The sequence below is a fragment of the Cicer arietinum genome, chromosome 5, assembly GCF_000331145.2.
Source record: "Cicer arietinum cultivar CDC Frontier isolate Library 1 chromosome 5, Cicar.CDCFrontier_v2.0, whole genome shotgun sequence".
Lineage (NCBI taxonomy): Eukaryota > Viridiplantae > Streptophyta > Magnoliopsida > Fabales > Fabaceae > Cicer > Cicer arietinum.
This window is the reverse complement of record NC_021164.2, coordinates 74,734,798-74,750,159: the sequence shown is the minus strand read 5'-3', so window position 1 is coordinate 74,750,159 and position 15,362 is coordinate 74,734,798. Positions and strand designations below refer to the sequence as shown.

General features: G+C 31.2%; 2 protein-coding genes across 3 annotated transcripts; one reads left to right on the top strand and one right to left on the bottom strand.

Moving 5' to 3' along the window:
* The first annotated feature begins 1,241 nt into the window (after window positions 1–1,241).
* On the top strand, window positions 1,242–5,311 carry LOC101514693 (probable boron transporter 7). 2 transcript variants are annotated; one of them, XM_004501243.4, is made up of 12 exons: window positions 1,242–1,561; window positions 1,683–1,958; window positions 2,052–2,190; window positions 2,288–2,453; window positions 2,577–2,743; window positions 2,955–3,128; window positions 3,226–3,321; window positions 3,423–3,539; window positions 3,674–3,981; window positions 4,066–4,345; window positions 4,503–4,667; window positions 4,766–5,311. In XM_004501243.4, the coding sequence occupies exons 1-12, from the start codon at window positions 1,467–1,469 to the stop codon at window positions 4,787–4,789; spliced, it is 2,007 nt and encodes a 668-aa protein (XP_004501300.1). In that variant the 5' UTR covers window positions 1,242–1,466; the 3' UTR covers window positions 4,790–5,311. The 2 variants fall into 2 exon arrangements, with proteins under 2 accessions (XP_004501300.1, XP_027190827.1); XM_027335026.2 differs by lacking the exon at window positions 1,242–1,561 and having other exon boundaries at window positions 1,820–1,954.
* Window positions 5,312–8,025: 2,714 nt separating this feature from the next.
* On the bottom strand, window positions 8,026–12,858 carry LOC101514367 (potassium channel AKT1-like). The gene is made up of 12 exons (XM_004501242.4): window positions 12,400–12,858; window positions 11,706–12,071; window positions 11,393–11,450; window positions 10,973–11,284; window positions 10,611–10,856; window positions 10,349–10,447; window positions 10,218–10,250; window positions 9,956–10,141; window positions 9,682–9,876; window positions 9,491–9,566; window positions 8,784–9,383; window positions 8,026–8,628 (listed from the first exon to the last, which is right to left on the bottom strand). Exons 1-12 carry the CDS (start codon window positions 12,633–12,635, stop codon window positions 8,360–8,362), a joined length of 2,676 nt encoding a protein of 891 aa, XP_004501299.1. The 5' UTR covers window positions 12,636–12,858; the 3' UTR covers window positions 8,026–8,359.
* Window positions 12,859–15,362: the final 2,504 nt, after the last annotated feature.

Genomic DNA, 15,362 nt, shown 5'->3' with positions numbered 1-15,362 from the left:
CCTTACCATAAATAACAACATTTTAATTTTAATTCACTAAATAAACTTTAAATTATAATTAATTATGTAATGACTTTATAAATAATTATATTAAATGTTAAATATTATTAATATTTAATATTTGTGATTGATTTTTATAAATAATTATATCAAATATTAAATATTATTAATATTTAATAGTTGTGATAGATTAAATAAGTTTTTTATACTAATAAAGTATATAAATTAAACTTATATGAAGTATTTTAATTTTCTTAACTTAGAACACCATCGATTAACAAGAATTTTATTTTCTTACCTTATTACCTTATCACACCAGCTATTTACTAGAATAGTCATTGAGTAAAATCTTTTATATATTTCTTTTATTTATATTTTTTAATTTATATAAAATGATTAAATGATTCCATTATATTGTTTCACTTTAGTATCATAATTATAATTAAATAAAATTCAAATAATAGAAATATAAAATGTTATAATTTAATTTGTATATATTATAAATGTAAAATTAGTAATGTTTGATTTTGATATAATTACTTATAAAATCACTGTTATGTGATTGATCATAATTTATTAACTGTGTATAACTTTTTACATAATACATGAAAATTAAATTATTTTTAGAAAAGTACTAAGAAGTGTCTCAATAACATCTATAAAGAATTCAAATATAGAAAGAAAAAAAAATTCTTAACTATACAATTCAAACTTTAAAATTACAAAAAATAATTTTTTTTCCCAAAACTATTTTTTTTTATCATTAACAAATACTCCAACCCTTTGAGACATTTATTAGCATTACTTTATAGATTAAAAGTAACACTCTTTTTGGAATACTTTTTCATATATAAATATGACAGGAGGAGTATGATATAAGTAATATAATTCAATACAATTCTGACTGATTTCTTCTTGGTTCTATACATAAATAGAGTGAGTAGTATTTTCTCCATCTTACTAAACTACTCATCTTAATTATCAGTGAGTTTTTTTTTATTATTATCAATACTAATATTTTGAAAGTTATATATACTAATCGATTAGTATAAAAAATAATAATTAAAGTAACAATTAGAAATTATAAAAAGTGATACTCATTATAAAAAACAGTTTAATTTAAGAAATGATTTGCATTTTCAAAATCACATGCATCCATCTGTGTTTTAAAGTGCCAATCTTGTCTCTTTCTTGTGACTCTTGTTTGTTTGTTTTTCCTTTCTGTGAGTACTATACTCTATCAACGCGTTTTCATTCATTTCCTCCTTTCTTCTTACTTCTTAATACATATATAGGCTATGCTATGCTATGCTATGCATGCAAATCCACTTCATTATTAGCATAACAAAAAGTTCATCTCTTTACACATTACATTTTCTGACATTAATTCTTCAAATGCAATCACTTTTCTGAAAATTAATTTTTCCATTTGATATATCTAAGATCAGCTGTTGGAGGAAGTTAACATGGGAGCACCATTTAAAGGAATCATTCAAGATGTCAAAGGAAGAGCAGCATGTTATAAACAAGATTGGGTGTGTGCAATCTGTTCTGGAGTTAGGTAATTAATTTAATTCTTATGCAACACATTAAGTTAGTTTATAGTACTGTCTAATGTTTAATGTTGTGTTCGATTTCACCAGCAACATTTCTGTTTTCTGATTGATTAATTTTAATGACAGCATATTGGCTCCAACATTCTACATATTCTTTGCTTCTGCTCTTCCTGTTATTGCATTTGGAGAGCAACTTAGTAGGGAAACAGATGGAAGCTTGAGCACAGTGGAAACATTGGCATCTACAGCCATTTGTGGAATTATCCACTCAATTTTTGGTGGCCAACCTTTGTTGATTTTAGGAGTTGCAGAACCAACTGTTATAATGTATACTTATCTCTACAATTTCTGCAAAAACACACCACAGTTGGGTGCCAAGCTCTTTCTTGCTTGGGCTGGTTGGTACGCTATTTCGACGTCTGTTTTTGAAGTTTTTTACATTTCCTAAATCACAAGTACATATCTAACTTTCATGTTCATATATCTGTGTTGCAGGGTTTGTGTTTGGACATCATTTTTGTTAATTATGCTTGCAATTTTTAATGCTTGCACAATTATCACTAGATTTACTAGAATTGCAGGAGAGTTATTTGGAATGCTAATCACTGTTCTTTTCTTTCAAGAGGCTATAAAGGTGTTGTTGCTTGTTTCTTCTAATTGCTAGTAAAAAAACTAAATAGATTGTGAATGAATTTGGCAATCAACTTGACCAAAACATGTTTGAACCGCAGGGACTGATAAGCGAGTTCGGCACGCCCAAGGCTGAAAATCCTTCTTCGGAGGAATTTCAATTCCAATGGCGGTATACAAATGGATTACTTGCAATCATTTTCTCTTTTGGATTAGTTGTCACTTCACTTAAAAGCAGAAGAGCAAGAGCATGGCGATATGGAACAGGTAAAATAATTCCAAACATCTATTATACCACACTTTAGACCTTAAGCAAATGTTTTTTGTCTGTCATTTACACTTTATTTACCTTATTCACTCCATTTATCTTTATTTTGCATTTCAATGCAGGGTGGCTACGAGGCTTTATTGCAGATTATGGGGTTGCAATGATGGTAGTGTTGTGGACTGCAATATCTTATGTAATACCAGGCAAAGTTCCAAATGGTGTTCCTAGAAGGCTGTTTTGTCCACTTCCATGGGAACCTGCATCTCTTTATCACTGGACAGTAGTGAAGGTACTGTTTGTTATTATACTCTTATTATAATTTTTTCCATCCAAAGTGCATTCTTTTGATACATAGTTGGCTCAGCATGCATACCAAAGTACATTGTTGTCATAGTTCTGTTGATTTTGCTAAATTAGATGTGGGTGTTCAAACCATAAGCTGTAATCATTTTAATTTAGGCAAGTCCTAATATCCATCTAATAGTTACTACAAACTGCAGGATATGTGGAAGGTACCCTTAAGTTATATATTTGGGGCAATCATTCCGGCTTTGATGATAGCGGGTTTATACTTTTTCGATCATAGTGTGGCTTCTAAGATGGCACAACAGAAAGAATTCAACCTTCAAAAGCCATCTGCCTACCATTATGATGTTTTCCTACTTGGAATAATGGTATATGTTATTTTGTTTGCTTCCTAGAACTTGGCCCTGTGCTATTCCATGGTTGATAAAAAAAATTGACATGATTATCTCTATGGTGATTCTTTAGACTCTGATATGTGGTATCCTTGGCCTTCCTCCTTCAAATGGAGTCCTTCCACAGTCCCCCATGCATACTAAGAGTTTGGCAGTTCTAAGGAGGCAGGTAAACATCAATATATTTTGCTTCAACACTCATGGTGGTTCTTAATTTCTTCCTAAATTTCAACTCAATTTAGATCCTTGTGTTGCATCGTTGATTTGCAGCTGATCCGAAAGAGGGTTGTGAAAAGCGCCAAGGAATGCATCGAGCAACATACGACCAGCTCTGAATTATACAGAAAGATGCAAGCTGTGTTCATAGAAATGGACACAGTCCCTACCGTAAGAGCTGTTGGCTTGATAGCTTTGTTTGTGTGTGAGTGTGTGTGCGCGCGAGCATATGTTTGGGCATGCAGACACGAGATATGGTCGAGAGTCTGACTGATACATACAGTGTTGTTTTGAAATTGTAACAGGTTAAAGAATTGGAAACTTTGAAAGAAGCTGTAATGAACTCTGATAGCAAGGATGGTGCAAAGGAAAATTTTGATCCTGAGAAAAACATAGATGCTTATTTACCAGTCCGGGTTAATGAACAAAGAATGACCAACTTATTGCAGTCCCTCTTAGTTGGTGCATCAATAATAGGCATCTCAGTTATGAAGAAGATACCAACCTCAGTTTTATGGGGATATTTTGCTTACATGGCAATTGATAGTCTTCCAGGGAATCAGTTCTGGGAAAGGATATTGCTCCTCTTCATCACCCCAAGCCGGCGTTACAAGTAAATAAGTGCATCAACATTTTTTTCATTGTAGAAGCTAGCTAGTTGTAGTAGTAATTGACGAATTGTTATTGTGTTGAACAGAATTTTGCAAGGTTCACATGCCTCATTTGTGGAGACGGTACCGTTCAAGACCATCGCTGGATTTACAGCCTTACAGTTGGCATATTTTCTGTTTTGTTATGGGGTCACATGGATACCTATAGGTGGAATATTGTTTCCACTGCCATTCTTCCTTCTCATAATTATAAGAGAACATGTACTTCCAAAGTTGTTCGAGCGTAACGATCTTCAGGAACTAGATGCTTCTGAGTACGAGGAAATAATAGGCGCTCCACGTGGAGCACTCAGTATGTCATTCAAGGTGTGAATTACTATCCATTTCTTCTGATGAGTATATATATAATTGCAGAGAGACCAAAAATATATTTAACCATTTATTCTTTCTTTTTGTACTTATTGTAAAGTAGTATGAATATATTCCAAGCTTTCTAACTTAGAATCTGAATATGGTTGATCAGGATAAAGAGCCACATGATAGTGATACTGATGGAAGCTCAGAAGATTACTATGATGCAGAGATATTGGATGAGATGACAACCAACAGAGGAGAGTTGAAACTTAGAACTGTAAGCTTCAATGATAGAAACCACAGCAACAGCTTCAATGAAGACAGACACATTCATGTGAGTGACTTATTGAAACCCTTTTAAGATTCATTTCAGCTTACAATATATAGTTGCTATTTAATTATTATGCTAACTTGATTTTTGGACTTGGACAGGTTTATCCTGGAGATGCTGTCTGAATATTGCAGTTTTATAGGATGTAGAAAGGGTTTGATTGCTCTCATGATTCTTGTGTAATCAGTTAAGTTTGAAGATGATTTTCTGTCAAACAAGAAAGGATTCAATTGGTGAAAGAGAAGAATGGCAAAAAGGAAAATAAAGAAATGGAAAAGTTCGTTTGAACTTTGAAATGGGTTTCAATATAAGATCACATTGAAGTATTGAGATCAGGGATGAATTCCTCCCTTAGTTGGAAACGAAGTTCCAAAAAAAAAAAGTCTGGTTGGGGTGGAGGGAAATGAAAGATAGTATGAGTGAAAGAAAAAAATAAAGACAGGGAGAAGAGCAAGGAATGAGACACCTGAAAAATATATTATGCTTATTTTGAAGTTAAAATATAGTAGATAAATGTAAGTGTGTAGTGCATTAATTCTTCAAAAAAAATTCCTAACAATTGTTCTCTTGATTGAATAGAGTAGAGAGTTTGTAAATGTTATATTAAGAATTTCTGATCGGTAAAATGTGTTATTTTTATTGAAAAATTCTCTTTTAAATAATGTTGATACAAAATAATATATAGCTTTGAGTCTATAACGGTTAATCTATAGTTGGACTAATTAATTATGAAAATAATTACATAATTATAAATATCATCTAATCTGCGTAATTAATTATTATGAAAATTGTCAATTCTATTGACATCCCCTATAAATTGATGCTAGTGAGTCTTAAGCATCAATGATTAGAAAATTTTGTTGTTGACGTGTCAATGATTTGGTAAGGACATCAGCCAAACAATTGAACTGGTGTTGAGACATGAGGCAAAGTAATAATTTAGCGATCATCGGCTTCCTTAATTGAATGACAATTGACTTTTATGTGCTTCATTATCAATATGCAATGGATTTGTTTGAGGAAAACCAAGTTTTGAAATAAGACTGTGCAACCAAATAATATTTGAGCATGTTGTAGACATGGATCGATATTCTGCTTCAATCAAGGATTTAGATACAAAATCTTGTTTCTTGTTTCTTGCACCAATTGGTGGTAGATTTTCTTGTGTTTGGACAACCCACTCAATGAACATCAATGTATGCTTGAAGTTGTATTGTTGCACCATTAGAGAATAAGAGACTGCAATTAGGAGTACCCAATAGGTATTTGATGATTTAGTGTACAACTGAAAGATGCAAATATCTAGGATTTTGCATTAATCTACTAACTATGTGGACATCAAACGAGATATCGGGTCTTGTAATAGTAAGATAGATAAAATTGTCAACCAACTTCTGATATAATGTGGGATCTGTATGGAGTTCACCTTCATCCCGTCTTAACTTGACATTAACTTTCATGGAATTTTCAACAGTAGCAATGTTGGGAAGACAAGCTAGATGAATTAGATCTTAAATATATTTGTGTTGATAACAAAGATGCCTTTTGATGGGAAGTGTACTTCTACGCCAAGAAGTAAGTGAGTTGCACAAGATCTTTTATGTGAAAAGTGGAATGCAATAATTGTTGGATTGTATTGATTGTCTCTTCATCTGAACCAGTGATGACAATGTCATCCACATAAACAAAGAGTATCACAATTTCTTTTGATGTTAGTTGTGTAAATAGAGATTGATAATAGTTGATTTGGATGAATGAAAAATCAAGAAGTGTTGTTCTAAATTTCTCAAACCACACTTTTGATGTCTGTTTTAACCTATACAAAGATTGTTTAAGTTTGGAAACATTATTAAGTAAAGTGGAGGTCATACCCGTAGGAAGTTTGATGTAAACTTCATCCTTGAGGTCAACATGAAGAAAGACATTTTTAACATCTAGTTAGTGTACTTGCCAAGATTTAGATGCAACAATGACTAGATTAGTGCGCATTGTAGCCATTTTGACCACAAGTGCAAATGTCTCATCATAATCGAGGTCAAATTCTTGCTTATTTCCATGAACCACTAGTCGAGCCTTGTAGCGATCTATGGATCCATATGAACGAAGCTTTATAGTGAATATAAATTTACTGCTAAGAGGTTTAACATATAGGGACAAGGAACAACATTCTATATTTGATTCTCTTCTAGTGCTAGAAGTTCAACCTCTATAGCATCTTACAACATTTATGCTCCATAGCCTGTTTATATGAGGAAGAGATAGAATCAGAAGTTAAAGTTGTTGTCAAAGATAAAGTTAAAGTTTGATACCATGTTAAACTCAGAATTTCTGATTGGTAAAATGGGTCATTTTCATAGAAAATTTTTCATTTAAATAATATTGATATATAATTTTAAGTTTTACTATAACGGCTAATCTACGGCTGAACTAACATATATAATTACAAATATTATCAAATCTGCACAATTAATGATTATGAAAACTGTCAATTCCATGGGTAGTATTTCTCAAGTCATCTGACATGTTGTGCAAAATAAAAATAAAAATATGTCTTATACGATGCATGCATAAGTATTTTGTTCGTAACAATGAACATGGGCAGAAGGGGTTTAAGACTGTTTTATAGAGGATTGGTTTTACTTAGGTGCCTAGATAATAATAGTTAACTAACCACCGGTTTTACCATTTTGTAAAAAAGTGCATATAATTTGTTTTAGCACATGTTGGACTTACTACTTTTCCAAACCGTTTAACGACATGATAGCCTTCAAAATTGAAACACTTTACTCAAATATATACTCTTGAATCCAGCCAATGAATGAACACGAGCACCTTTTTTTTTAAACAGGAAAATCAATGCGTTTCATTCATAATCGAGGAAACAGTACAACGTGAAATATGATAAGAAATACTAGGGATGGTGCTTCTTTTGGCAGAGATTAAACCAAAATATTTACTTGATGCCAAACACACAACTTACACTAAAGTTGGAAAAATATATCACAATAATTTTGTAAAAATTATTACTAGTAATTCAAAGTTTAATAAAAAAAATGCTATTCGAATATTTCGAATTCTCAATATAGTGTCAAAGTTTATATCCGATTACATTTTAATGTCATGGTGAGTCTTTTATTGTTGTAGCTTAACTTATGATAAGTTTGTTTATATAAAAGGTTATGTAGGCATTAACTACCTGTTATAGTTCACTATCTGGTTAACTGATGATTTTTTAACAATAGTCACTAATATTTTGAATATCGAGTTAGTGAACTGATACCTTCTCTAAGACTAGTTTAGGTTGACTTTCATAACCTAATTAAGCTTGGTCTCCAAGTATTTGGAATAAATGAACAACCTTCTATAACATAGACTGAAATCGAAAATAATTCTTTCAAGAGATCTTTGTTTTATTGTTTATAGTAAAAACAAAACTGTTTTTATTAAAAACAATCAAAAGGGCAAAGAATTTTGTTTGTGTTGTGTTTCTAATTTTTTGCTACAGACTAATCGTACATGTGTCATTTTACAAAGCATGTTCCCAATAGTAATGCTTTTCCCAATAGTAAACTAATTAAGAACGTGGAAAAAGGTTAAGGAGTGAGAATGCGAGACGTTACTGCACAAAAATGGATACCCAATTACCCATGACAACGAAAAAGTTTGAGAATCAATTTTTGTTTCCCTTTCCCTCTTCAGTCTCGTGCAATAACAAGGTGATCACCATCTCTTATAAGATCTATATCATCAATTTCAGCTCCTTCTCTGTTCAAAATTTTGGTGGGTGAGATATCAAACTTTTTGGCACCAATGTGTAACAGTTCTTCAAGTGACTTGGGCAGAAAAACAAGCTTTCTAGCATGTTCACCTTTTTCAGGACAATAAAGTGTCACCCTAGCTACTACTCCATTCATGCTCCTTATATTATTACCTCTGCTTTCAGATTCCTTACGTTCTTTTTTATCTGCATAGTTAAAATCAAAACACAACTTGTCAACCCAATAGCCAAAGAAAAAAAAAATACATTGCCTAACATGTTCTTTTTATCTGCATAGTTAAAATCAATGCATGTGAAATGCTACTTGTCCCAATACATCAACTTTCTCGGACAGTACTTACATCGTCTGGCAGCTGAGATAATCCCAAAAATTGAATTATTAAAGGTGTTGGCCCTTCTTCGATGACTATCAAGCCATGCCGAAACTTCTTGGTTAGGTGGTTGTTGCATGCTTTCTTGGGATCCAAGAACACCAGGCATAGCAGGTTCACTTTGGAACCTTCCCATGCAAGACATATTAGGCTTCCCATATTCTGGTATTAGAATAACAGGCGTTGTTTTTTTGTTCTCTTGGATGTTTTGGAATATATTTTTAATTTCTTCATGGCCTTGATGTTCTGCCAAAGACCTGGGAGTCCAACCACTACCATTTGGCTTATCAACTTCAGCTCCTTGGTCTAAAAGAAACTTGACTATCTCTGCATTTCCTTCACATACTGCTGCATGCAGGGCAGTGGTTCCACTACTTTCGGGTTTTGTCACATCCACACCGTATTCTATGAGTTCTTTAAGCAATTCAATGTTGTTGTTTTCTGCTGCATGGCATGCGAGATGCCCAACATCAGTACAAAATATGTCCGCACCACTGTCTATGAGAATTTTCTTGATAGATTTATGTCCACCAACCATTGCTTCCCATAGCGGGACACTTCCATCCAAATCTGTATAAATAAAAGCAACTAAAGATATTATTACTAGTTCTAACACAATTAAATTCTGTGTATTGCATTGAGTTTGATAAAATTGAACAATTATTTAGGGGCTTAACCTTTGCTATTTGGGTCAGCACCAAACTGTAGAAGCAAAGTTATACAATGCTCATTGCCATTAAAAGCTGCGATATGCTGTTACATGAGAAAGTAAAATTGTAAGCGTCTTGTATAGTGTCTAATGACTCTAAACAGATATAGAGATGCATGTTTATGTATTTATTCATTCGAGGAAAGAAAGACTACAAACCATTGCTGTCTTTCCATTCTTGTCAGCTTCATTTGGATTTGAGCCTTTCTTCAACAACCGATGTAACAATATATTGTCATTTCTATTTGCTGCAAAGCATGTGCTGATAGGTAGATCAGTTTTACCACGAGCCAACATCGCCTCTGTTTCTGCCAAAATAACCTTCATCCCTTCAATGGGGGAATTTTGCAAATGCTGCAACAAAGTATAACACGTATTAGAAAATAATATATATACTTATAGACATTGCACACAAAAATTACATAATTCATACGTTGAGAAAGTTGTTCATGATTATAGTCCCATCTCCAACACTTGAATGAATAAGATTTAGAAACGTAGTGCGACTCAGGCGCAAAATTTGGCTCAGTCGTTTAGTCCGGGCTATATATGGCTGCGGCCTGTAACATAGGACTCCTATGTCACCAACTAATTCTCCTACACCTATCTGACCAATGACCTGCAATTATAACACACTTGTTTTGTCAATCATAGGAACAAGTATTCATGTTTAAGTTATTAGAAATTAGACTTACACGTTCTATTCCATCCCTTCGTTGGATAAGTTCCTGTAAGTCAGAAAAAAATGAAGGTTCGGTTTGCATTCTCCCCCCTATAAATGAAGTAAATAATAATAATAATAATAAATGAGAGTATAATTTCTTACTGCACTGCCATTGACAATGATGTAAAAGTCTGTTGGTGCTTCATTATCCAAAACCACATCTTCCTTTGGAGGAAAATACTCAGCCTTCATCTCTGTGACCTTCAAATTTCAATATATGCACATTAAACAATCTTTTCATCTAATAGACAACTGACAACAAACAGACCAACGGATGTTCACTGATCAGAGACCGCAGTTTCATTGCATAAAATTTCAGGTTTTGTTGAATCAAATGAAATAATAACCAAAAATAAAACATTACCAATTGAAAAAGTAGGTCTTGTGACACTCCATTAAACAAGTATACTCTTTCCATAAGATGATAGAATAAGAAGTGTGAGATATTAGCTCGAATGGCTTTCGGAAGGCAATCAATAGCCTCCTGATGTTGTACTCCTTCTAAATCAGTTCTGTACTTCATAAACAAATGAGCAAGCATTTGTTCTTCCAAGCGGACCGGTATGTTATTCCGGCGGGCAAAACTTGTTGCAGCTTTTACTGTATCCCTCTGATATTCCACAAATTCAAAAAGAAAAAAAATCCAAATATTCATCAGCATCTTAGAAAGAAATGAAAGACAAGATATAGAACTTATCACCACAATTAAGGGCATAATGTACTCACATATTTTCTAGTTCTGCTCGTTGCATGAACAATTAAATTTGTCATGTTCCCAATGAGGTATGCGGTAAGTCCCAGATTAAAGAGCATATAGAAAATGTCAAATATCATCTCCTTTGTATTTGTAGGATGAAGATCGCCATAACCAACTGTTGAAAGAGTGACTATAGACCAGTATACTGATGTTACGTAGAGACTCATAATATTCATGTCAGCCACGTTAGAAACAAGCCCAAGCCACGTTGTGCTTCTGGGATAATTGTCGGCAAGAAAGTAAAAAATGCAGGCAGAAAAATGGGTTGCAAATAGAATAACCTACAAAAGTAAACACAAGACAATGCTTGTTACTATAAAAGTCACGCAGCTCCACCAATAAATTAAGTATGCAATTAATTAGTAAGTGTTATCATAATAAATACTCACACACGTAAGCTTTGAACAACGCAGCAAAAAGTAATTAAAATGTCTGTCCTTTTCTAACCTGAATATTCAAATATTAACGAAGAGGAGTTATTGCCAAGTCATCCAAAACTAAATACTACAAATTGAAATTGCAAATCAAGTTGTTAGATTCGAGTTGTTAAGTTGTTTCAGTTAAAATTGAATCGTTTGACCACTATCCAAGTTGTATTTGCAATAATCTTTATTCAGATTTTATTTACTTTTTAGCCGAACTATAATTGAGGTTTAAGATTAAAAATATAGTACAAATTGCAGGAGAATTAATCACACTGACTTAGTAAACATGCGACTGACTCTCATAAGGCGCCAAAGGCGAAGCATGCCGAAGTAGCCATAACTCTTGAGATCATTAGGCATCACTTTGCGGGCTAATTCAGAAGGAACTGTGGAGATGAGGTCAAGTATAAACCATGATTTGAGATACCTCTTTGCAATATAGCTATGTCTATCCTCAAGCAAATACGCAGCCTTGTCATAGTACGCAACAAAGAAAGTCACACAAATATCAATGAAAAAAATACCATTCACAACATTATCAGTAATCGAAAGTGCTTTCCACGGTTCATTTAAAAACCCAAATTCAAACGGAGTCACCCATGCAGTGTAGAAAACCAACACCACCAAAAAAGCATTCCACAACCTGCATGTCAACCAACTAATCAATAAGTCCTCCTTAACAAAGTAATTACTAATTAACATTTTGCCTAATCAAAAACAAAATTAGCTAGCCAACTAATTAATAGTCTATGAAGGTGTAGCACATTGACATGAATTGAGACGCCAATGAGTATTAAGAATTACGTCTAGTGTTCAACCTCTATTGCTAACAAACTCTCACTCTCGCAATAGAATTTGGTCAATTATGTCTATATCTTAATGTGCACTTACCATTAACAGATTAATAACCAATAAAAAGAGAATGTAATTGAAATGTTGATGAAGAATGTAATAATAGTGGTGTTACATACCTATAAAAAGGGTTATTGGGGGAGATAATGCCATCACGGACCTTAGGTTTTTCTGGACCGTGGATACCGAGAAAAGGAAAAGGAAAACCGGTGAGACTATATTGGCTGCCATCGAATTCAAACCTTGACGTTGCATTCACCAGATCTGGACTATTAAATAAATCATCATCACTTCGTGCGATTTTGTTATCATCATCGTCATCTGAAACCTCGTTGTGGCTTTCGTACATCAACATTTTCTTTGCACACTCGGAGACATTAGCAATACCTTCAATGTTTCAATGCATTTTCTTAATGTCACGATCATCTGTTATTTTTGTGAACTTTGATCATCAACGTATGAAATTAATCATATATATGATATGATGATGCAAGGCTAGCTTCTTTATTAATTGTTTCTGAATTGAATATGAGATGTATCGTCTTCGTTCTTCTTCGTGACATATTAATGCTCTGTGATTTAACTCATCGTACAAGTATCTATTTATGTAATGTAATGATAATATATAGAAAAAATTGAGCCATCCATGCATCCTCTCTCATGTTTACTCACCCTTTCTATTCTTTCGTTAAATTTTTTAAAACAAAATATTCCGTTTTATTTTTTATTTGTAAAAAAAAAAAAATCCTTTTAGGTACTATCTTCGTCCAAAGTCAGTGAAATTATTTTATAATGGTAAGTTTGGTTCAACTTAGGGAAATGAAACGAGGGAAGTCATGTAAGTCATTCCATTTAATTATAATTTTAATTTCTCTATTTTAATTAATCAGTAAAATTAATTTTATTTATATTTCAAAATCAATAATTTTAATTTTTCTCTAATATTTTTTAATTACAAAATAACAATTTGATATATATTAAATGATGTGTCATATAATTTTATGATATTTAATTTAATTTAGATGTATGAACTATTTATATATTATTAATTAAATTATAAAAATTTAAAATTTAAAATTAAGTTTTTAGATGATTTTATTGTGATTTTACGAGTGTTAATCATTCTACATTATTGTATTATATATTACATTATTTAAAATATATCACGTTACTTTATAGTTGAAAATTCAAAATTAAAGATCAACGCTTTCTGATTTAAGATAAATGAATTAAATTTGTAAATTAATAAAAATAGAACACAAAAATTACAATTAAAATTAAATTATTATATTGTAGACTACAAATGAGAGAAGTGTTTTATGAAAAAGGATCGTAGACGATTCTTTCTGTTCTCGTTGCAATTCGAGCGAGGAATTGAAGGACTAGCTAGTTTCTAAGTGAAAATAGCTAATATTATTCAGTCAGTATTTCTGGTTAGGTTGGAAAGTCTAGCAACATAAATAATAAGCAAATATACATCGAGTTACTATGCTTTGATATTTATTTTTTATATCTTTGGAAAGATAGGAATGATGGGATTTATTTAATCGGGATCAATAGACTTAATGACTCCATGCTTTTTGTCTCCGGCCATAATTTGTTTAGTCAAGATGTCTTGGTCTAGATCTGTTAATAATTACATACAATAGAATAATTATAGCCATATGTATTAGTTGCCTCCAAGGATTTGTTTTAAGGATTTAATTTGTATATTAGCAAGAGACCGGCGTATTAATTTGAGAAGTATATAATAATTACATAAGTATATATATTTTTCGTTTAGATATTTTGTACAAATATTAAAATAAATTATAAATGTGAATTGCTAACAACTTATAATTGATACAATTAAATCACAATTTAATAATATTGAATTTTACACAATTAAATTCTTATACAATAAAAACAAAGTTCAACTTAAATAGAAATTTAGTTATTCCACAATAGTTATGATAGTTAATCAATTTATAAACTCGTGGTAAAATAAAATATTTTACAAAAGTTATATGCAAAACTGTTCTAATTTTTATGTAGATTATATTAAAAATACATTAATTTTAAATAATTTTTTAATGACAAATATATGTCTCGTGTATGGTTTTAATAATAAATTATAATTTTTCTAACTTTTTTTTTAATATGTTAAGAAATATCAAATATGTCGTTTGCTACATATTTTTATTATATTTATCAATAATATAAATATATTTGTCATGTATTTTTTTAAATATCAATGCAAAATGTTTGTCTAAATTTGTTTTTATATTTATCAATGATAAATATTTTATCCATTTTTTGTATATCAATAATAAATATTTGTATTTTATTATTTTATATTTATTATGTGAGTATTTACTATTTATTGTAATACCTCAATTTTATCCTATAAAATAAAAATAATTTAAAAAATATATGTTTATTTGTAAAAATTGTAATAATTATATTTAACATTAAAAATACAAAAAAAACAAAGCAAAACAAAAAAAGTATATAAAGAAATATTAAAATTTCTTTACATGTTTACTGGTTCTTCCTGTTTCTGGATTTTCACTTTCTTTCTATTCATTTAATTTAATTTTATTATTTTCCATACCTTTAATTTATATGATGAACATACCTCTTCTTCCTTTTAGCCTATATATTAGAAGACAAAATCAACGTGAAGGAGAGAGAGATCAGGAGCATTGATTTTACAAAAAAATTGCAACTTTTTGTTTGTTTGTTTGTTTATAATGTACATTATTGAAAAAAGATATTTTTGTGTTGATGTAAGTTTTAAATACTAGTGTTTTGTTTGATATTAATGTTTGATGTGAGTTTGAAAATCTGGTTCATATGTTGTTGTGCTTGAGAAGAAAAACTGTACTTTTTTAAAAACTTACAAAAACTGTGCTGTTGGAGAACGTGAAAACTGTGTTTTTTTTAGAAAAAAAATCTTCTCTACTGCTGTCTTTGCACTGGTACGGTTTCCATGTTCAAGCCAACTATTTCACATTAAATAATTATTATATGTATTTATTTCATTTAATGTTGATGATTCTCTTTAATATAAGTAATTATAGACACAATTAAAAGGTTATAA

What these genes read in the sequence shown, in the direction of transcription:
- LOC101514693 (XM_004501243.4), top strand. Translation starts at nt 1,467, where the DNA reads ATGGGAGCACCATTTAAAGGAATCATTCAAGATGTCAAAGGAAGAGCA. An exon ending in TTTCTTGCTTGGGCTGGTTG is followed by an intron (nt 1,959 to 2,051) that starts GTACGCTATTTC and finishes TCTGTGTTGCAG; the next exon opens with GGTTTGTGTTTGGACATCAT. An exon ending in TGGCAGTTCTAAGGAGGCAG is followed by an intron (nt 3,322 to 3,422) that starts GTAAACATCAAT and finishes GTTGATTTGCAG; the next exon opens with CTGATCCGAAAGAGGGTTGT.
- LOC101514367 (XM_004501242.4), bottom strand. Translation starts at nt 12,635, where the DNA reads ATGTTGATGTACGAAAGCCACAACGAGGTTTCAGATGACGATGATGAT. An exon ending in AAGACCTACTTTTTCAATTG is followed by an intron (nt 10,448 to 10,610) that starts GTAATGTTTTAT and finishes TGAAATTTGAAG; the next exon opens with GTCACAGAGATGAAGGCTGA. An exon ending in TCATTGTCAATGGCAGTGCA is followed by an intron (nt 10,251 to 10,348) that starts GTAAGAAATTAT and finishes TCTGACTTACAG; the next exon opens with GAACTTATCCAACGAAGGGA.